The 21,523-nt window shown below is 40.4% G+C and overlaps 3 protein-coding genes across 6 annotated transcripts; all 3 read left to right on the top strand.

The window, feature by feature from the left end:
* The first annotated feature begins 791 nt into the window (after positions 1 to 791).
* nim1ka (NIM1 serine/threonine protein kinase a) lies at positions 792 to 9,815 on the top strand. 3 transcript variants are annotated; one of them, XM_040051085.1, is made up of 8 exons: positions 792 to 3,953; positions 4,194 to 4,365; positions 4,627 to 4,686; positions 5,234 to 5,548; positions 5,674 to 5,786; positions 7,092 to 7,213; positions 7,339 to 7,485; positions 8,182 to 9,815. In XM_040051085.1, the coding sequence occupies exons 4-8, from the start codon at positions 5,235 to 5,237 to the stop codon at positions 8,938 to 8,940; spliced, it is 1,455 nt and encodes a 484-aa protein (XP_039907019.1). In that variant the 5' UTR covers positions 792 to 3,953; positions 4,194 to 4,365; positions 4,627 to 4,686; position 5,234; the 3' UTR covers positions 8,941 to 9,815. The 3 variants fall into 3 exon arrangements, with proteins under 3 accessions (XP_039907019.1, XP_039907020.1, XP_039907021.1); XM_040051086.1 differs by having other exon boundaries at positions 4,194 to 4,424; XM_040051087.1 differs by lacking the exon at positions 4,194 to 4,365.
* Positions 9,816 to 10,271: 456 nt separating this feature from the next.
* Positions 10,272 to 16,342, top strand: creb3l3l (cAMP responsive element binding protein 3-like 3 like). Of its 2 annotated transcripts, XM_040050781.1 has the most exons (10): positions 10,272 to 10,399; positions 11,762 to 11,902; positions 12,129 to 12,522; positions 12,669 to 12,778; positions 12,926 to 13,018; positions 13,188 to 13,294; positions 14,056 to 14,124; positions 14,235 to 14,319; positions 14,402 to 14,495; positions 14,662 to 16,342. In XM_040050781.1, exons 2-10 carry the CDS (start codon positions 11,762 to 11,764, stop codon positions 15,051 to 15,053), a joined length of 1,485 nt encoding a protein of 494 aa, XP_039906715.1. In that variant the 5' UTR covers positions 10,272 to 10,399; the 3' UTR covers positions 15,054 to 16,342. The 2 variants fall into 2 exon arrangements, with proteins under 2 accessions (XP_039906715.1, XP_039906717.1); XM_040050783.1 differs by lacking the exon at positions 10,272 to 10,399 and having other exon boundaries at positions 11,785 to 11,902; positions 12,104 to 12,522.
* A 3,350-nt stretch (positions 16,343 to 19,692) lies between these two features.
* gadd45ga (growth arrest and DNA-damage-inducible, gamma a) lies at positions 19,693 to 21,321 on the top strand. The gene is made up of 4 exons (XM_040050784.1): positions 19,693 to 19,832; positions 19,952 to 20,053; positions 20,178 to 20,388; positions 20,524 to 21,321. The coding sequence occupies exons 1-4, from the start codon at positions 19,780 to 19,782 to the stop codon at positions 20,635 to 20,637; spliced, it is 480 nt and encodes a 159-aa protein (XP_039906718.1). The 5' UTR covers positions 19,693 to 19,779; the 3' UTR covers positions 20,638 to 21,321.
* The last annotated feature ends 202 nt before the right edge of the window (positions 21,322 to 21,523 follow it).

Raw genomic sequence — 21,523 nt, 5'->3', positions numbered from 1 at the left:
CTGTGGTAAAGGCTTGGGAGCACTGCTTTGCTTCCTTATAGCCTGCTCTACTGGTTTCCCTGCATTAATAATTTAAAATCTTCCCTCCTGTCATAAGGAAATGATATGAAATTAATAAGTAATACTTTTTGACTTTTTGGTTTGCCCCAAGGAGCAAATACATGGAAGATGTGAAAAGTTAAGCAAGTAATCTACACTGCATTATGCTGTGTTTTGCACATTTAAACCTGAAGCTTAAACATTTTTCTGTCTTATAAAGGCAAAAGTGGGAAAATAGCCTTCTTGAGTTAATTTTATCTCCACTTGAAGCAAAAAAAGTTCTAAAATTATATTTCTTTTCATGATCATTCAGTCAGTGAACATGAAACATTGTGCTTCATGTGTCTTTCTTTGATGCACGCCTCTTTGATGTGCTGACAGTGAATAACATGCAAACTCAGACGGCTCTTTAAAGCCAGAAAACATTAACGACCGAATAGAATTTAGATTTGAAGCACCAGATGCAGGATGTATGTTGTCTGCAGCATTGTCCTGTTATTGTGTTCCCCTCTAATGATGTCATGTTGACTTTGGTTAAGGCCTCTATATAGCCCTCTGTTGCTCACCAAGATGTACTTGAATCTGCACAGTGCTGTGTATTGCCAGGCTTAGGGAACAGTAGCTCAGGTGAGTCATGCTGCATAACAAGAAAAAAGAAAAACAACATTTTTAGCATTTAATCACAGGAGCAGAAAAGTATATGTGGAAACCAATTAAGCAGCGTCTTTGCAAAGCAACTTTGTCAAAGTTATTTCCTTGTAATAAGTTGCTGTGTATCCTTTGAAGCCTCTGCCACTGTGCTTTGGACTGTGTGTGTAAATATGCGTCAGAGGAAAGGGATTTAGAGGTCACTCTGGTTTTCTTTTCTTTTTTTTTTTTGAATTGTGAAATATTTGCCCCATAGATTCCAGAGAGGCCTGCTTCTCTGTTCCTAGGGCCCATGGTCCTCATTGTTGAAACTCTTTCACTGTTGAGCTTTTCACTCTTGTCAGCTGTGCGCCTCTGTTAACACACTGGGGAGCTTTGTGTGGGGTGAGCTCGCTGTCTGCACATGTGTATGCTTTCACGTGCATGTGCCTGTCCGAGGAAAGAGTCTGTTAATGTGCGTGTGCACTCAATGAGAGAAAATGAGATACAAGCGCGGGTGAACTGAATGAATGGAAAGCAAAGTGAGGGGTTTTTCAGAGAGGAGGAACTCTTTTTCATACAGCAGCTTTGTACCCTTCTTAAGTAAAGACACAAACAGGCATTTTGGCAATAGGAACCATAACAGATGGAAAGAGCAAGTAAATCTTGATCCACAGCTGCTGTGGATGGGCTCTTGTGTTTTCCGTTGTTGGAGCGTCTGAGGAGGCTGCTGATGCTAGCAGAGTGATCAGCAGACGGCAGACCCTACTTCTTCCCTTTAGGGATCTTGAGATAAGTGACTGGCTGTCTGGTGAGTAAAGAAGGACTCACACTTGGCAGAGCTGATTGTGTTTGCTTATGAACGCCCAGCTGTTTGCAGTCTTATACACTTTCATACATTTCTATTATTTGTTTTTTACATTTGGTGCTTCAAACAAGTGAAGATTGCATTCAATATTAAGTCATAGCATTAACTGTATGGGGAATGCAACTAATTTAGAATTTAAAATATTTAGCATTACTTCCTCAAATAACTCAATGAGGAAAATACTCATAACACCTTAGGTCTGTTAGTTTTTCTCATTATCAGTAACTTTCTTTGTTACATGGACAAAAATATAATTTTTTTTATTGCAATATTTCATTTTTCAACAACTTTTTGCAGCAACAGTACCTCAGTGCAATCTGAGTGGAATCTCAGTGCATTCACCACCGTGAACGGTTCATGAATCCGCTGTTGTGCACGTGTTGGTGTGTTTATGTCTTTCAGTCTGCTCATATACACGATTAGCACGGGTACTCGCAGGCTCAGTGCAACTGTAAATATGACACTGTGTACTCTCTTCCTTGAGGAGATCCAGTTAATGGCTAATCCTCAACCCTACACAAACACGTTTGGTCAGTGTTCATCACTAAGCAACCTGCTAGATATGTTATACAGTGGAAGCCGAGGACAAAGCAATCTCAGTAAATACCCATTTATGGACCTTTTCTGAAGATACTCTAAACTCAGTTGCTATCAGTAGAGCCAGTGTAGTTTACCAGTTGTTTTACTCAATATGGCAAATGTTTCCCTGATTATTACATCACGTTTGAGACTATTATAGTGTTTGTAATGTTAAGAAATGGAAACATGTCTGTATTTGCATATATTCAGACATATTAATCAATCCTGTTCATTCAGGAATATCCTTAAAATCCAAAAAAACTGGTAATAATGGTGATTGGGGTACCAAAACTTTCCATGCTCTCCTTCATTGTTAACCAGTTTATCTCATGCATGGCTGTCCTTTAGTGTTTTTATTTACTCACATAAAAGGCATGTATTCGGCACATGTTGCTTTGTGCTATAAAGCGCGTCTCTCCTCCCTTAGCAAGTCCTTTTAGGCTGCCCTAGATCAATACGCAGATATTCATGGTTCCATGGCAGGAAGGTGTTTGAAAGCTGGAAGACTCTAGGCCTCACAAAAGAGAACCGCTTTGATTCTCTGGCGAGCCTTCAACACAGATTCATTCATTTTAATATATGGACAGTTGATGGAGAGCCTTTGAAAGCTCCATGTTACACTAACCGTTTCTGTTCTTTCCTTTACGTACGACTTATTACTATTTGTTATGCCAGCACAAATGTTTTCTTTGGGCACAGTTTAATTAGTTTATTGTTTATTAGTTTGTTCAGATGCACCAAGCCCATCGGGCCGTAGTGTTGATATACAGGGGTTTTGTTAAAAACAAAACAAAACAAAGCAATCAAACGGGTGTAAATTGTGGATTTACCTGGATAATTGGAGTCTTGGTGAGTGTATGAGACCAGTCCGGTGTGTGTGAGACTGAATCTAAGTATTATGCCCATGGTTGCTGTAACAAAAGAAAATGAACACCCAATTTAAATTTGTGGCTCATTCATATTTTTTTTTTATTGTTTTGGCTAACAGTGGAAGAAACCTCATCAATTATTGTTGGTTAATTGATTGTTTGGAGTCTCTCAGCTTTTATACTTTAGTTCCAACCTTTGACTTAATAAGCAATGTGTTAAAAGAAGGGAGATTTAAAGCTTGCTATCTCTCTATCTCTCTATCTCAATCTCATGTACAGTACACAGTTGTATTTTTTGATGTAATTCCATTAAGGAGTCAGGCTGCTAAATTATGCACCTGAGCTGGTTTAAGTATCAAGAGTCCATTCTTTCACTCTGAAAAGAATTTTGTTCAACGTTCCAGTTTGCTTTGAAATAATACATGGTTAGATATAACGTATAGTATCTAAGACAAAACCATTTTTTGGACTCAGTTTGGTGGAATCAAGGATGATTTACAGTGCAGTTCTGAAACAACTCCAGATTTACTCCAATTACTATTCACCAAATTCTTTCATTAAGTTATTTTATCTGCCAGATTAATCACTGTAGAACAGACATTTTATTTAACTTGCGCCTTGCCAATCGGATTCGCCTTTTCTTTTCCATCTCACGGGACATTGTTAGACGTGTGTTCCCAGAGCAGTACACAGTTATCACCTAATTACACTCTTTTGCACTCGCACACCTCACATCAAACACAAACAGCAGGAGGTGTGACATACTGCAATGAAATGATCAAGGTTAATCATGCAGGTATTTCAGGTTGTGAGTGTCTTCTTCGTCGCAGAGAGTAATGAGTATCTCAGATTTGTTTATTCTGGCTCTCCTAGCAACCCCAGCCTGCAGCACATTTGGAGCATGAGTCAAGCAGCAGACGAAGTAGGAGCTTCTGCGCACATTAACAAGCTCTCAAGAAGATACTGCACAGGTACATTTGTGTTATCCTTTTAAAAACAAACTTAAGATGGAATCTGGAATAAATGTGTTTTTCTGGAGACGCTTGATCCATATAGAGAGTAGAATACTGCATGCATGTTCTTAGGTAGGTAAACCAACATTAAGCAAAAAAAGGCACCAAAGTAAAAGAGGCTGTCATGAGCTTTGATATAGACAGAAAACATAACATAGAAGACGCTTACTTTTATGACTGTCTTTTCCTTCATTACAGGTAACCACTCCATGGCTGCACCCTGACACTATCATCTGTTCATCCCCTCTGCCCCAGCCTGCCCCCTCTTATCCAGCTCCTCTCCCCTCCTCCTCACCCTGTGGCCTATTTATACCCTGGAGACTCAAAGCAGTCTATTAAAGCCCACGGACCTGTTCAGAAAAAGACTCCAGTAAGCCTAAATTCCCCGTTTATCTTCTCTCCGTGCTCGTCACCTTTTCCTGAACATCCGTAAGTGAGGAAAACTAAAATATCAACAAGTGCTTTAGCCTTCAGATTACAAGCTGCAAGGACAATTTAAGCTACAGCAGATTTTTGGAAATTCTGGATGAAGCATGAGCTTGGACCCACTGATTTTTACTCATTTAGTAGAAAAGCAGTCTTCCAAGTTAAACCATGCTTATTGGCTCACTTGTCTATGTGACTTTGGTAGATTTCGACAAGAACACTAAAGGACTTACTTTCTAAATGGAAAAGGATCACACATTCAAAGGTAAGTCAAGGCTTCTGTCGCATGCATATTTGCTTTATCGGTTTTCATATCGAATCCATCATAGTACAGCAGAACCAGGATAGTAGGCTATAAGCATAAATTCAAAATTGATACTATCGTGCATACGTTTCGCGTTCTCATTTCACGTCACGCAGATTATGTCTGCAATAATATTATTGCTGTTGTGAACATATTGTAAAAGTGTGGAACAAAACAGTCTCACAGCAAAGTTAAAATTTATTGTTAATCTGCTAATAAAAATAGAGCACATATTGAAGTGGGCATCACATTTATGATATATTACATGTATTTTCAGTTTTAGGACTGGGGACACAAACATTATAGTTATCATAAGAGTTTAATCTGCATTTAAAAAATTACTTTGAAGGTGATTCTGTTAAGAAAAACGGGGTATTCAAAATGTATTGAGAAAAATTTATTTTTTAAAAACGACTTTTTTTTTTTTTCTTTTTTCATATTCTGTATCCAGTCTTGTATCAATTCCTGCTATGAACTAAGCCCAGACCGCCTTGTGTGTCACCTGCAGGATGACTGCAGTCTACCCCTCTGAGAGTAGCCCAGACGGGGCTGAAGCTGGGACTCAGACAGCAGGCTCTAAGGGGTCAGGAGCAGGAGGAACCACTGGGACCAGCTCAGTAACTGGGGTCAAGAGCGCGGATTCTCATGGAGACTCGATCCGAGGTTCCATTGGAAGCACGGTGGCCTCTACTAGTAGCAGCCAAAGGAACACCCGCTGGAGCCGGCAGGACAGCTCTGACATAAACACAGATGATGAGGGAGCCACCGTCCGCCGCCTCACTCCTCTGGAAAGGCTGAACCTGGATATGTGCCAGGATGAAAGGTATGGTGATTGTAAGTTACTTGTTATATTTTTCATTGTGGGTTTTTTTTTTTTCTTTTCTTTTTTTTTACTTGCCAAATTGTGAAAATTGGTGTTAAATGCTTTATTATCTAAACTGCTGGCAGGTTGGTCCGTGAGCTAACAGTGGGCAGAAGAATCGGCTTCTACAAAATTCATGGAGAGCTCGGGTGTGGAAATTTCTCCCATGTTAAGCTGGGAATTCATGCTCTCACCAAAGGTAAACCCCACTGTGAAACGAATGACGTGTAGCAATATTTACAGACATTTGCACAGCGTCGCATAAAAACATCGCCTAAACACATTGGAATAAAAAAAAAAACACGACGCATAAGCTTCCTTTTATTACGGTGGCTTCTTATTAGAATTAATAAGTTGGGTGATAACCTGTTTCCATTAATGGGCTGCAACACTACCAAATGTGTGCTTATAGCAATTTACTAACATGGCGATTTGTGCCTGGCCAGGGGGCTGATTCAGCCACAAAGAGACAGACTGTCTGCTGCCCTTGAACAGATGGATTGATTAGAGATCTCCAGTTTCCTTAGCGACGGCTAAAATTGCTGCATGCCTCATCAAAGGCTACAACGACAGAGGAAAATTAGTGTAGCTTTGTTTGTTTGTGTGTGTGTGTGTGTGTGTGTGTGTGTGTGTGTGTGTGTGTGTGTGTTTGTGTGCGTGTTCATGCATGGATTTTTTTTTTTTTTTTTTTTTTTTTTTTTTACCATTTAAGGTTTGTGCGTTTTTACTCTGTGGCTGGCTCTGGTTCTGTGTGTGTGTGTGTGTGTGTGTGTGCGCGCAATGTTTAGGTAAGTGGTGTCATTTAGTCAAAACACAAAATGAGCTGCAGTGCATTTTAAATGCTCCTATTGAAAGCTATGTCACAGCTGAAAGAGAGTCTAATGCCAGCCTTAATAATGCATACTGTAGCACAATTAGATATCTCAACACCATTTTGCCACTTAAGAACTTTTCTGTATTCAGTTACCTGAGGTCTACTTTATGCATCTCTATGAATCATTTAACGGAACACAGCCAAGATATCAGTTTTTCAAAATTCAGAGTGCATTTGATCATTGTAAAACTGCATTTATTTATTCATTTTTAAATTTGAATTTTGATTTTTAACAGTGCAGCTAATGTAGCACTCTATTCCAGTCTTTTTTTTTTTTTTTTAACCCTTTGCCATCCTTGGTGTGAGCCTACATATCTACTGAGACTTGGAGTAATTTATGACTGTCTAAGAAAATAAATCATATGACCCCCTGGAAGAATATAATCATGAAAATTTAGTTCAGGATCAGCAAAACTTTCATCTCAGTTATCCAGACCAGAGTGTTGTTTGAACTGCTAAGTGGAACCAGGCTTACAGTGTCTATCATCAGTCTACAAAAGATTTATGTAACAACTAATTTAAAATTTATTAGAAAAGTGATTAAAAATTCAACCTTTTTTTTTTTTCCTGTGTCGAGATGTATTATGTGTACAGCAATCAGTGACCAAATGTCTCCTTTTGCATCACTAGACAAAGTGGCCATAAAGATCTTAGATAAGACCAAGCTGGATCAGAAGACCCAGCGGCTGCTGTCCAGGGAGATCTCTAGCATGGAAAAACTACACCATCCCAACATCATACGCCTCTATGAGGTATTTTGGACTTTCAAGTGTCTTTCTAATGCCATTGTGCTTTTTTTGATCATTAAATCTATCTGACATCAAGTACTTTTCTGCTTATGTATTCTAACATATGTACTTGCACTGTATGTGTTTAGGTGGTGGAGACTTTGTCACGTTTGCACCTAGTGATGGAGTACGCAGGCGGAGGGGAGCTCTACACCAAGATTACTACAGAAGGAAAGCTTTCTGACACTGACAGCAAGTTTGTCTTTGCTCAGATTCTTTCTGCTGTTAAACACATGGTCAGTGAATTTACGTTTATATTAAAATTGTCTGATAATATAAAATCTTGATAGTTGTATAACTTTGACATCTATAGTGTTGTCTGTTCTCTGCTGCTACGGTGACCTGAATAAGCCAGTGTGTTCATCTAATCCTCTAACCTATTAAATCTCATATGACAATTTCTGTCAGGGCTGAATGTTTGCACAATAGCTGTGTAATGATTCATTACTTGTAACCAGCACTTTCACTCTTTTCATGTGCACGGCATTTAGATTTTAGTCATTCATTCTCTCTCCATCTGCAGGTTGTCAAAGAATAAAAATAGATGAAAAAAAAAATATTGCATTGTAATATTTCACTAGAATATTTAATATGTGGAAGAGCAGTTCACATGCTGACACAGATCGACGGAACTATAGTTGCAGCTGCCATAACTAATTCCTACTAGACAAAATAATTAATAAAGATCTGTTCTTGATATCAGGATGAAATATCCAAGAAGTAACAAGGAGCAAAACATGTTTTTTAATTTGAGATAGACGCGATGCTTCTGCTGCTGTTTTCACTGTGTCAGGTTACATGAACAGAGGTGGCAAAAGTACAGACTTTCTTTACTTAAGTAGAAGTACAGATAACAACAAACACTCAGTCCTTCCTCTATAGTTAGATTTTCGATTCTCATATAATATGATCTTCTTTTTGTTCTCCCACAGCATGAAAATAACATCATTCACCGGGACCTGAAGGCAGAAAATGTCTTCTACACCAACGGCTCTTGCGTGAAGGTGGGGGACTTTGGATTCAGCACACTGAGCCGCCGCGATGAGACACTCAACACATTCTGTGGCTCTCCGCCATACGCTGCGCCTGAACTCTTTAGGGATGAGCATTATGTTGGCATCTATGTAGACATCTGGGCCCTAGGGGTGATGTTGTTTTTTATGGTGACAGGCACAATGCCATTCAGGGCGGACACTGTGGCCAAACTAAAGCGGTGCATCATGGATGGGGCCTACGTCATTCCCTCTTGGGTGCCAGATGCATGCCAGAAGCTAACCAGGGGAATCCTCCAACCCATACCAACTGACCGCTGTACAGTGGAGCAGATGATGGGCTGCGAGTGGTTGCTCCCCGTGGACCTCCCGCACGCCATGGAACCCTTTAAACTGGACCCATCCTACCTCGCAGAGAGTGATCCATCAGATCTCACAGAGGAAGAGATGGAGATAAAGTCTTCGCTGGAGGCACTGGGAATCACCTCGGAGCACATCCTGAACAACCAGGGCAAAGACTGCAGGAGCTCCATCACTGGTGTCTATCGGATTCTGCTACACCGTTTTCACAAGAGACGGGTTGTCGAAAGCATTCCTGTGGTAAAACAGGCAGTCAGACCCACAGCAACAAGTAAAAAAGAACGGCTAAAAGTGTACCGCAGTTTACGGCAGACATCTAAACTCTGTGCAATTCTGTGACAAAATTCTTTGCTCTGGAAATTTAATTAAGTTATGGACTTGGATGCATGGATTTATTACAAATAAAAAATTAAAACAAGAATATTTTCAGTCCAGTAGTATAAATTGAAATTATGGTATATAACCCCACTCAAGTCCTAAAATTGGTCTTTTCTTATGTCTCTGTAGCTATGTTGCTGCTGTCCTCGTCTGTTTTTTTTCTTGCAGGGACAGGAAATCTCAAGAAATTTGAAATGTTCTGAAATCTCATTTATCCAAGTCAGCATAGCAATGATTAGATGGCATGCAGAACTTATTATTTGGGTCATGCAGGCCATATATTTCTAATTCACACTTGGCCTACGCTTAGTTGTGTTGTAACAACAAGCCCTATGAGAATCACTGTAGCTTATTTTTTATGAAGAGACATAAATCCACAATATTTTGTTGAAAAAGTGGCGAAACATGCAGTATCTACACAAAATGTGTTTATGTCTTAAATGTTTAATTGCACTTCTCCTTGATGCCTTAGTTTTGTTTTTTTTTTGTTTTTTTTTTTCCATCTGTTTATGAAATCAGACAGCCTGGTTTCATTGTACTCCTTAATGCTTGTGATGAGATAGTAAGTAGAGATTTTACATCTTATATAATACGTCTCTATGAGATGTCCCTGCTCTTAGACTGGCTGACCTCGGTATTTTCCCTGTGGCCTGAAAAAATCCACTAGATGACAATAAGCTGTGAAGACCAACTAACAGTTAGTAGTTCACATGGCAAAATAAAATTTCAGTTTTGAGTGAAACGATTCTGGTAAGAGTTTGAATCTATTTGTCTTTTTATGATTCCATGTCCATGCAAATGTGCTGAATGAAATAAATTTAAAACTAAAAATGCTGCTTTATCTTCTTGATGTTATAATTATTTAATGTGTGTGTGTGTGTGTGTGTGTGTGTGTTATAGTTGTAAATCCAAGCAGACATTATACGCAGTGAATTCATATCATTATAAAATAAGTTGCTAACATGCATTGTTGGCTAATTAATTTTTATTTAATTTATATATATATATTTTTTACCTTTTTACACCTATTTATTATTTATTGTTATTTATTTGTTATGTATTTGTATTTATTTTTAACACCGAATTTTACATTTACCAGATTTATTTATTTATAGATTTATTTATTTTTCTATATGATAATTCCTGGTATATTTATAACATGATCCGTACATTTGCTTAAAGAAAGCAATGCAATTATCACGTACCGGAGATACAAAACTAACTCTATTTCCCAGAAACACCAAAGGAGACCACGTACTCATTTCCGCCTTTACGTGATGACGCAATTTTTGCCTCGTTGGAAGGTGGTTTCAGTAGGAAGCGGTCTGACGGTATACAGCGGCAGCTGAAAAAACACGAGTAACCAAAAGACAATCGGACGCACTCACTCGAATGGTATTTCGTCTCTTGCCATCAAACGGTAAGGAAATTAATGCTAATTAATGTTGTTGATGTTTCCCTGTGTTTTTAATGATACAGGGGACCACGCCCTCAGCAGAAAAAGATTATAACAGTATTATAAGGCTAATGTTAATGCTAGACCGGAATGCTGCTGATTCCTCGATGTTGGCCTAAGAAGACGTTTCCTGCCTTCTGACGATGATTACACTTTTGAGCTTCTTAAATTCATAAGCAAAAGAAAAAAAAAATCACCTATGCAAACTTCTAGCTTAACTAAGTAATTTCGTTCATGTATAAAATGGCTAATATAAATATCAAAAAATTATTAGTAGTATTATTTATATTATTGAATACCAGCACCCTGCATTCGGCGCACAGCCATTTTCAAAACCTCGGGAAACAGTGCAGCGTTCAAACAGTCGTTCCACGATATTGGATAAACTAAAAAATTATGCAGCTTATTTATTTTGACACTTGATATTGCATTCAGACCCCGTGACAAAGGCATGGGGGGCGGGGCTTACTATAGGATGAGGTCATGATAAAACCGTGGCGCTGATGCAATAAGAGGCTACTATACGTGTTATCGGCCCCATGTCAGGGAACTACATCTGCTTTTCATATACTTACACGGCTGACATGCATTCAATACAGCTATGCACCTGCAGTCTCCGCGTGGAGGCTAAGACAAAGTACAGAGTAGCATCCAGTGGATGGTTACTGGACCGTCACGGTGCAATGTACCAACGCTGATGTATCAGGCGCACTTTGACCTGTTATAAAAAAAATCGTAGTATTTTGTTGGGTATCAGCACTTTTACACAGCAATCAGGGAAGGGAAGTAATGACATGAACTTTAATAAGCAAGCTAAGTCACGTGGCTACAAAACCCCAATAACAGAGAGATTCATGGGTCATTTAAAAACGGTTTGATCCATTAGAAAACATAATAATTCAATTGTAGAATTAATTGAGCCTCAATTTAAAATCATTTTAGGATCATAAAAGAAATTCCAGTAGACGTATAAAATCCTATAGAATTTTATCCTATTAAAGCCAACCATCCATACTCCCTTCTTCTGCTTATCCAGTTCAGTGGTGAGGTCAGGGTACACACTTGACAGGCTGCCAATCTGTCACAGGGCTAACACATAACCATTCACATCTGTGGCCTATTTAGAACCAGTTAACCTAACCCAAACTCCTAACTAGGTGATCGCACAACTGAACTGTAATACACTCTATGAACTTTGCTGTTCTCAATATTCCAGACAGTGATGTTATACTTCTGTTTTAGCAGCATAACTTCTATATACATTAAAATGTTATTATTACCAGATATTAAATATGCTATCCTCTGTATTTTGTTGTTTATCTGCAGATGTCAATAGCAGAAGATCTTCCGGACATGGATGGAGCAGACCTGTTTGGACTGCTGTTCCATGATGGAGAGAATGGATCCACTGAGCCCTTCTTTCCTGATGGGAATGGGCTCATTGAGTCATGGCTGTCTGAACAAGATGTAAGAGGAAGTTAATGTTGTTAGTGAAATTGGTTAGATGGCGGTTTAATGCATTATCTGAAGTAACTAGGTGCTAAAATGAGTCATGCTTTGGAAGCAGTAATATAAACATCTTTGAGTCTTAATACCAGATGTACTACATGGTAATACAGCTTCTTAAAGCCTAACAGTCTTATATGTATGTGTGTGTGTTTGCTTTAGAATTTAACACACCTTTGTCTCCCAGATGCTGCCAGATATGGATACTGAAGATTTTCTATCCAGCTTGTTAGATGGAGAGGACAACACGGAGACCATCTCTCCCTCCCATTCTCCACTGGGCAGCGACAGTGGCATTTCAGACGACAGCAGCTCCGGGGCTGGAAATAACAACCATGTTGGATGCCCCAGTCCTCATAGCAGTGATAGTGATGTTGTGCCCAGTCCCAGCTATTCCCAACCGAGCCCGGTGCACTCCGACCTTGCCGTGACTTATTCAGAGGCACAAACAGAAAGCTTTGAGGCCTTAACAGTCCAAGCAGATCACAGCTACTCTCTGCTGCAGAGCGGAGGGAGGGATATGGACGTGCTGCAGAGTGTGAGGGCAGAGAAGCCAGATACAGATGTCTTCATTGATCTGGGTATTTATCATTTATTGAAGAACTACTGAAACTTCAACATTTTATTTTATCTTAGAATTTCAAATCTCTTAAAAGGAACATGAGATGTGGTCTGTGTGGAATTTGTGGGGGATGGAAGATTTAAATGACTAGTCTTCCTCTCACAGATGACCTTGTGACTGAGGCGATGGAGGAGGATGTCAGCAGTGAGCTGCCTTGCACTTTGGCCATAGAGGACTCGGTACAAGATACAACAGAGTCCATCAAAGAAGACCAGGTCAGTTTCTTTTGCTATTCTTATGCCAGACCAGAAGACCAAAGAGATTGTATTTGATCTTTTCAGTGATGTTTGACACATGTTGTTAACGAGATAAGAACACACACAAAATTTCTAAAAGAAAAACTTTGTATTTCCCTTCTTTAGTTCCAGTTTAAAGAGATTGTGCTCACTGAGGAGGAGAAGCGGCTTTTGGCAAAAGAAGGAGTAACCATTCCCCAACACATGCCCCTCACTAAGGTAATTTTCACTTCAGGTGTTTTTGATATCTCTTTAGTTACATACTTACTTTGTTGGGTGAATATTAAATTGGTCTTTCTGTGGCACAGCTGCTCAAAGCTGTTTTATACACATCGTCATCTGTCTTGTGAACGTGGTGATTGAAAGCCTGCTCTGCTCTGCGTAACAGGCAGAGGAGAGGACTTTGAAGAGGATCAGAAGGAAGATCCGCAACAAGCAGTCTGCTCAGGAGAGCCGCAAGAAGAAGAAGGTGTATGTTGATGGACTGGAAAACAGGTGAGATACAGATGATAAATCAAAATCTTTAATATAATCTTTAATATATATTATTATTATTATTATATAGTCACTGACTCCAAGGATGTGGCTACATTGTTTTGTAATCAGTTTCAGAATATCTTAATTATCTAAATATTTTGACTGACTACAGTGGAACCCCGACTTACCCCGAATACCCCAGTTACAAAGGCACTTAACGGCAATATTTCTGCCCGTGTTACGGCAAAATGCCCACGTAACGAAATCTGCTGGCTCTGATTGGCTGAGCCCAGAATGCCCGGAATGCCTTCCGAATCATGTGACAATCCCTCGGCTTTCGTACTTGTGCTTCACTGTTCCACTTGAACGACGTATTGTTGTTGCAGTTAGCAATTAGCCTATAGCCTATTGTTCACTCAAAAGGCGCGATGGGTACTTCGACTTACGAAAATTTTCGACTTACGAAAAACCCTCGAGAACGAATTAATTTCGTAAGTCGGGGTTCCACTGTATTTCATTTTAAGCTCTCTTGTTTTAAACTTCAAGATTTTTATCAATATATTGATTCGTTTATGGCAGGACAGGATGGTATTATTGATAACGGTAGACAAGGACTTGTTTGTGTTGTTGTTGTTCTTGGCCAGATAAAATCATGGTCAATAAATTCTCTAATTGACTAAAATCAAATTAGAAGAGAAGAAAAGATTTTTAATATAGAGCAAACACTTGTGTGTCTGATTCTTGATAAATACTAAATGATGAATTGATTTCTGTCACAGGGTGGCCATCTGCACTGCACACAACCTGGAACTACAGAAGAAAGTCCAAATGCTTCAGAAACAGAACATGTAAGAAGCCATTTCTTTGCTTCTGGGTTTTTACATAGTCGGGTCAAGCTTCTGAATCAGTTACATTGAACACGTCCTCTTGTTTTTGTTTGGTTTTTGTAAATAAACAGGTCGTTGATTGAACAACTGAGAAAACTTCAGGCTATAGTGAAGATGTCAACCATGAAGGCCAGCACAACCAGCACTTGTGTTATGGTAAATTGGCTTTTTTTTTTTCTCAGTGTGAAGGTCTTTGTCACGCTCTGCTATTTTTCTCACTTTTTCATTGGACTTTCAGGTTTTCCTGCTCTCCTTCTGTCTGATCATCTTCCCATCAGTCAATCCGTTTGGTGGAAACACCCAAACAAAGGAGCTCTACACGCCCTCCTCAAGTGAGTTGTATATAAATATCAAGTCTGTCTTTTATTATATTTCAGCTATCCTTGCTGTACCTTAAGATATGCATGCTTTACTTAATAAGATAGCTGATTTCACAAATGAAATTTCCGGCAGTGTCGCCTAACCTTTGTAAACTATCTTTTCAATCATGACTAACAGTCGTCTCCAGGAGCCTGCGATCACTGCCAGCTGAAAGCACAGATGCCGTATCCTCCTCTGAGGCCAAAGAAGGTTTGTTAGTTCACCAAGTAGAGGTGGATAATGTTAAAGCCATCTTTGCGGGCGGTCAGAAGAATCACACTCCTGACTACGAGAGGGTGGAACAACCTGATTCAGAAACGGGCGTCAACAGCAACTCTTCGGCAGACTTCCCGAGTCCTGCTCAGGCAGCAGAGATGAAGCAGGGGCCAGCCGGGGCATTACAGGAAGGATCCATCAATGGTGTAGTGGCGTCTGCTGTCGCATATAATGCAAAAGCTTCCAAGGACGCCTGGATAGACCGGAATCCTCCGTCTGTCATATTACAGCAGCACCGCTCTGATGAGATGTAGTAAGGACATGTTGTTCAGTATAACCAGCAGAGGGAGCTGTATTCCTAATGATTTGGGTGCCAGAGGGAACATTAATATTAAAAAAAGGGAGAAGGGAATAATGCAGTTATTCTTCCAGATATAAGATCCATCTTTTCGTCCATGCTTTTCCCTTCTGAAAGTCTTCTACTAGTTACTTTATTTGCACTTTGTTCTTGTTTCCCTTCTCCAGCGGTCAAAAGAAACTGGGGAGATATTTTCATATTTCAAAAGGACATTGCAGAGATTAAACAAATGCCTGCATTACTAGAGTGCACACACAACTGAGTTAGCACTGAGAGCTGTCAAATTATCGTACAACATGTTGAGCTTTGCCTAAATTTGTGCATTTATTCACCAGCACAGGAATAATTGAAGTGAATGGGCAGTAGATTACTTAAAGACAGATATGAATTGATGGCCCGACTGTCACTAAATCTTGAGTGAGTTTATCTGAAAATGTCCAGCAGATCTCAGTGCTAACAAATGCTGCTTATCAGTGACTTCCCAAAAATCATACTTATCATAGCCATAGTAAATTATTATGAAAAGTAGTCTAGTCGTTTGTGCTGCAAACTAGTCAGCAACGTTTATGAAGTAGTAGAAGATAGAGTGCTTGATTCTCATGAAGCTTGATCACCGTGGTTGTTTGACCACAGTAATGCTTAAGCCATTGCAGGACATTTGGCCATTTTAAAGACTTGTAAAGTTTGTCATTATCTCCCTTGTAACAAGGGTATCCATGCTCCTTTTAATTTGTGAATGCTTTGTTTTTATGTTGTACAGTAAAGCAACACAAAATGTGATAAAAGAACCTGAATCCTGGACTTAACCGTTGTTGGCTAACCAACTCTGCCCCTGCGATCTTCTCTTTTATAACTTCGCTGCACAATTCTTACCTTCGTAAACTTGTCTGGAACACGATGAGCAGAATGAGGGGTTTGACTTATTTGCTCAGCAAACTTGCAGTAAATATTGCTCCAAAATGTTATGACCTGTTTTATCAGTGATGCATTTTTTATTTTTGTGTATTTTTTCTTTGTTACTGTTGGTATTGTAAATGGTATCGAGGCTACTTTTTGTTATACTTGACAGGCAATGAGATTTTAAATGTTAATCACTTTGAACAAAAAGCACTGGCATTTGGTGTAGTCCAAGAATGACATGTAAATATAAAAAAAAGTGATTGTAGCTCTTTATGTACATTTCAACACTTTATGTATAAGACATGTCTGAACAACTATAATAAACTTTTTATATGTCAGAGTAAATCATCATCCATGTCGTTGATGCAGAGATGCAGATGTGAAAAAGAAAGTATACTTTCTGAAGTCTAAGGATTTATGTCTCGGGACATCAAAAGTGCAGAAAATGGATGGAAAGGTAATCATGGGAAATAAGAGGGTAGGTAGCAGCCAAGTGCTGCTAATTGCATGCAGTTGATTGACTGATCACGAGCAAGTTTGACCACTTGAGGTCATCCAGGTGTGTTTTAACACAATATCAAAGAAGAAAACCAAAAGCAATGATCTTAAAAGAGCAACTTCTGCTGCCTCTGCTGAAAGCCTCTTCTCTAAGAAACAACATGGCAGGACAGCCAGGGGTAATGATTTGGATATAACCACAGAACCAGTCACCTTTAAGTCACTGAGTTGGCCGTGAACTCTTTTGTATACTGAAGTATAGAGACAAATCTGAGGCCACCTGACTGACAGCTATAGCTTGGATGAAACTGGGTCATGCAAAGGAATAATGGTCCCAAGCACAACAGCAAATCTACAAAAGAATGGCTGAAAAAGAAAAAAGGATAAAGGTGTTGCAGTCCAGATCCAACTACAATGACGTGGTGGGAACCTAAGGCGCAAAAAATGCCTGCAAATCTCAACAAACTGAAGCAATGTTTGTGAAGAAGATTGGGCTTAAATTCGACCACATTGATGTCAGAGGCTGATACAGAAAACAGTTATGTAAAGTCATTGCAACTAAAAATACTGAATCATACGGTGTATGTAGATTTTGCACACACACACACACACACACACACACACACACACACACACACACACACACACACACACACACACACAGTTAAACAGCGTAATAAGACGTGTTGTTCGTCTGAGGAAGGATTTAAATATTTTTAGAAACTGGTAAGCACCAGACGATTCTTTTAATGTCCTGATAGTAAGACTAAGACGTAAACAAGGGTTGTGAAAAAAAGCCTGCTACCAATTCTAGTCAACCCACTTACAGGAGATGGATTTATTTAATATTCTCCACTCACTTTTCTACCTATCCAACTTTTCTGCAGGTGTGCTGTGCAATTTTGTAGCCACATTGGCAGAGAAACGAGGACTTACAATCTCACAGTTATAAACTCTCACTGGAATTGTTTGCCACACCTTTTAACATAGTCAGGTGTTTTCCTCGAGATCACATGAGAGATATTTCTAATGTATTCTCCAGTGGGGTTTTCACAGGCACTCTGGAATTCCCCCTATTGTATAACCTTATCCAAATCTTCTGTTTATTGTTTGTCTTAACAGACCACTTTATTGATTTATATGTGAGTAAAATGTGAATTTATGCATGGGTAATCCCGTTCTAACTTTATATTATGTAAATTTACCTTTTATTATTTCTTTCTTTTTTTTCACTTGCAAATCTCTTGTTTTTGTATCCCCCTGCTATTCCTGCTCCATGACTGGAAAACAGTATTTGTCTGACCTCAGCTGTGTGGAGGGTAACAGTACAGAGACTGGTTGGTGACTCACCATTGTAAGGCTGGAATCACGAGTCATGTGGCTTATTCAACATGTTGAGACAAGTTGTTTAAAGGACACGCCAGCAGGTGGAGGTGTAAATCCAGATTTGTGACACAAAGCCCTCTGTTTGCTGCGGGCCAAGTTTGTTTTCATCAGTTGACTGTGTAGGCTAGATTAGGTTAAAGGTCATTCCGTTATCATGTAGGCATTTGTTTTGCGTCCAAACAAATGTCAGCTTGGCTTATTATTTGACTCACCATTTAACATGAAACAGGTCATGAAAACAACCTTTAACAGAGCGCGTTATTCCTGTAATTAGGCCCATTTGTGGGCACGTCTCACTTGTTAAGAAGATATTAGACCTCTTAGATAGATAGGAGAAGTTGTGAGGTTTTTGGTAATTCATTCACATTCAGTGCTCATTAACTGCTCACACATGGACAAGTTCAGACAACAACCCAGTTACATGCACGGCCTCGCTGTGGTCGCAACATCTGTCGGAAAAAGGGGACTGATGATGAATGTAAACACGTGCTTATCCCACCGATAAGATAAACTGACCAGAAAAGGCGCGGCTGCGACGCGTGGCGCTTTTTTTGGGAAGGGCCCGTGCGCATCTGTCGGGCATCTGGCGCAGGGCACTGAATAGATCTGGGTAATAAAACACGCAGGACGCACACACATACTGATCCACATCCCCCAGCGCTATGGAAAGTCCGGAGACAGGTGGAGGGATGTAGTGATGTTGTGTGGCGGAGCTGCACTTTACCTCTGTGCAGAAATGCCACGCGCCCCAGACAAACTGTTTAAGCCTTTGCTTTTTCAATAGGCGAACAAAAACTGGCGTGTGGCCATAAGCTGGTTGGTCAGTCCCACAAAACACATCGCCACCAAGAATTCTGGTCCTATTCGGGTCAGGACAGGCTTGCAGATTTTCCTTCCGGGGACATTTCGGTAACTGCTGGGCAGACTGTAAACACATGAGCACGTTGAGTAACAGGTTAGTAGGGTATGACGCGCCAAGCAGGTGCACCAGGAACCGGCTGTTTATTAAGAGCAATGGAAAGCTGCACAAGGAAAGTTCGGATAGATGATATATATAAATATTTCCCCAGTGACTCTCCAGACTGGGGAAATCCGCTACTCCGCTAAAGGATTGTTCCAGAGTTTATCACACATCAAATTAATCGTCGCTACTCTTTTAATGCGGCTCACCCACAGAAAAAAGATCTGCCAATTTTCCCTCGGCTAATCCGCACACTCAGTTCTGTTGTCACCTGCAGGATAGTCTGAATTCTTCTATGCCCACTGTGGAAAAACACGAGGCGTAATAGTTACATAATTCCAAAAACCGGGGATGTTGCTACGAAATGGTAAATAACGCCTCTGCAAACTATGATAATAATAATAAATAAAAGAGAATCTCTTAGAATGTGTGACTGTGTATGTGTGACTTATATGTTTTCTAAATATCATAAACATGTCATCGTGTCCAGGGGCAAACTGAAGCCGCAGTGGTTCAAAACAAAACAAAAAAAACTTCATATCACCGTGTTGTTTGCAATGACTGTGAAAGTTCATCGTAAACATCACTTGTAGTTTTTGCCCTTAGTGGTGATGCTGGATGTTGACAAGAAAAGGAGAAATCGGGAGTGGGTGGGGGGGATTTCTTGAAAGGTTGTAATCTTGCCCCACGTGGGGTTGTCAACAAGATCAGTTCGACTGCTCGGGGACTTTTTTTTTGCTTTCCTCACCAAAGCTCCTCTGAGCCAATGGTAGGAGACAGGATCGGAAAGACCGCCCCTTGCCGAGAAACGACGCCAAGTGCGGTATAAAGCCACCCACAGACCGTTCCGAGCTCAGAATAACGCAAGAGAGTACACAGACAACTACACAGCCTTTTCTTAACACTGCAACATCCCGATCGCGCTTGGATTATAACTATGACTCTGGAAGAGATTCACGGACAAGAGAACACAATGGAAAACGCTGATAGGTGAATATTTTACTCATCGATACAACGTTATTTAAGCTCCTGGATTAAAGCGTTGTAGCTGTTATTTTTGGGGAGGGTAATGTGATCAGTGTGCTGATGATGTATTTTTCTTTGTTAAGGGTGCAAAGTGCAGGCGCAGCCCTGGAGGAGCTGCTGATCGCTGCTAAGAAGCAGGACTACCTGACAGTTGGAGTTTACGAATCTGCCAAAGTCATGAATGTGTAAGTATTGCATTTCGTGCCACTTTCAGTTACATTTGCCCTTTAAAAAACAGAAAAGAAAAAAAAAAGTCGAGCACACGCACAGCAGGATATGGGCTAATCACCTTTCTTGTCTTTCCTACAGTGACCCAGACAGCGTGGCGTTCTGCATTCTCGCCACCGATGAGGAATACGAGTGTGACATTGCTCTTCAGATCCACTTCACTCTCATCCAGGCTTTCTGCTTTGACAATGACATCAACGTGGTGCGTGTCAATGATATCGACCGCCTGGCCGACCTCGTGGGTGCAGATGAAACCGGCGAGCCCAAAGACGCACACTGCATTCTTGTCACGGTACGTTCCCACTCAGTTAGGAGCTGGTAGCCAGTGAATCATACATGCATCACTACCGTGTCTGACTTTCTTTGCATGTCTTGTAGGTGTTGCCACTTTTGTGACTCTAAATATCTCCCTCTTTTACAATTACAGAGCCCTAGTGCAAACCCATGGAAAGACCCTGCTCTGGACAAGCTGAGTGTATTCTGTGAGGAAAGGCGCAGTGTGTATGACTGGGTGCCCACTATCACACTCCCAGAGCGCTGAAGTGACACCCCCCTGAAGTTGCTTCACATGATTATGATGATGATGAAAAGAAAGTCAAGGAGCTGAGCTTCAGCTGGGGGCCTCATGCCTTTCTGCCTCACATGTCTGGATTAAGAGGCTGTGGCTGTAACTCCCCCCTTCTGCAAGAGCACACTCTTCCAGTGCATCCTGGGTGAGCCCGTTGGTTCTGGATTACCCTGTGCAAGGGTTCAGACCTCATGTGTGAACTTGTTCAGGTGTATGTGGAGTGGACAGAACGCCTGATGGACACTGAGAATGGAGCTGGACTGTACTGCATAGTACATTAAAGATGGCAAATGGTAACCCAGTGACTGCCCTTTAACAGACACTGGCGGGACTAAGCAGAGAAGGTCACAGAGAGCGATACTGTGCAAGAGATGGACTTAAGAAAGTGGACTGGACTCGTCAGAGGGGAACAAGTCAGGTGCAGATCCAGAAGAAGGTGTCTGAAAGTGTCTAAACAAAGGACTTTTCTTTATGAGTGCAGCTGTCAGGAAGTTCTTGGAATAAGCAGAAACTGCTTGCAAATCCTGATGTAAAGCTGACACTTTTTTTAATGGACTATTCAGTTTTCTTTCACATATGCAGACAGAGCAATGCAGTATTGATTTGTGTTGTACTGACTTGAAATGCTTTGTGAATAAACATTTGGAATCAAACTCATCTTCTCAGAAATCTCATTTTCTCCTTTACATTTAGCTACACAGACATTAACTGACACCTAGGGTGCCACATAATGTGGGGCGTCATGGCAGACTGCAGTGATGCAGAGGTATCAGGAAAGTGTGGTGCTACTGGTTACAACTCTGCTTCACAAGAAGCTAATCGCACAATGTGGGTGGAAGGAAAGTAAAGATCAAATGAT

Source organism: Simochromis diagramma, unplaced genomic scaffold (assembly GCF_900408965.1).
Source record: "Simochromis diagramma unplaced genomic scaffold, fSimDia1.1 OVJJ01000131.1, whole genome shotgun sequence".
Taxonomy (NCBI): Eukaryota; Metazoa; Chordata; class Actinopteri; order Cichliformes; family Cichlidae; genus Simochromis; species Simochromis diagramma.
Note: the sequence above shows the minus strand (reverse complement) of the source record. Positions and strands in the feature narration are given on the sequence as shown.

Excerpts from the sequence above, each read along its gene's own strand:
- nim1ka (XM_040051087.1), top strand. The coding sequence starts at position 5,235 with ATGACTGCAGTCTACCCCTCTGAGAGTAGCCCAGACGGGGCTGAAGCT. Across the intron at positions 5,787-7,091 it reads AATTCATGCTCTCACCAAAG|ACAAAGTGGCCATAAAGATC; the intron begins GTAAACCCCACT and ends TTGCATCACTAG. Across the intron at positions 7,486-8,181 it reads TTTCTGCTGTTAAACACATG|CATGAAAATAACATCATTCA; the intron begins GTCAGTGAATTT and ends GTTCTCCCACAG.
- creb3l3l (XM_040050781.1), top strand. The coding sequence starts at position 11,762 with ATGTCAATAGCAGAAGATCTTCCGGACATGGATGGAGCAGACCTGTTT. Across the intron at positions 11,903-12,128 it reads CATGGCTGTCTGAACAAGAT|ATGCTGCCAGATATGGATAC; the intron begins GTAAGAGGAAGT and ends TTTGTCTCCCAG. Across the intron at positions 14,496-14,661 it reads GCTCTACACGCCCTCCTCAA|TCGTCTCCAGGAGCCTGCGA; the intron begins GTGAGTTGTATA and ends CATGACTAACAG.
- gadd45ga (XM_040050784.1), top strand. The coding sequence starts at position 19,780 with ATGACTCTGGAAGAGATTCACGGACAAGAGAACACAATGGAAAACGCT. Across the intron at positions 19,833-19,951 it reads ACAATGGAAAACGCTGATAG|GGTGCAAAGTGCAGGCGCAG; the intron begins GTGAATATTTTA and ends TTCTTTGTTAAG. Across the intron at positions 20,054-20,177 it reads TCTGCCAAAGTCATGAATGT|TGACCCAGACAGCGTGGCGT; the intron begins GTAAGTATTGCA and ends TCTTTCCTACAG.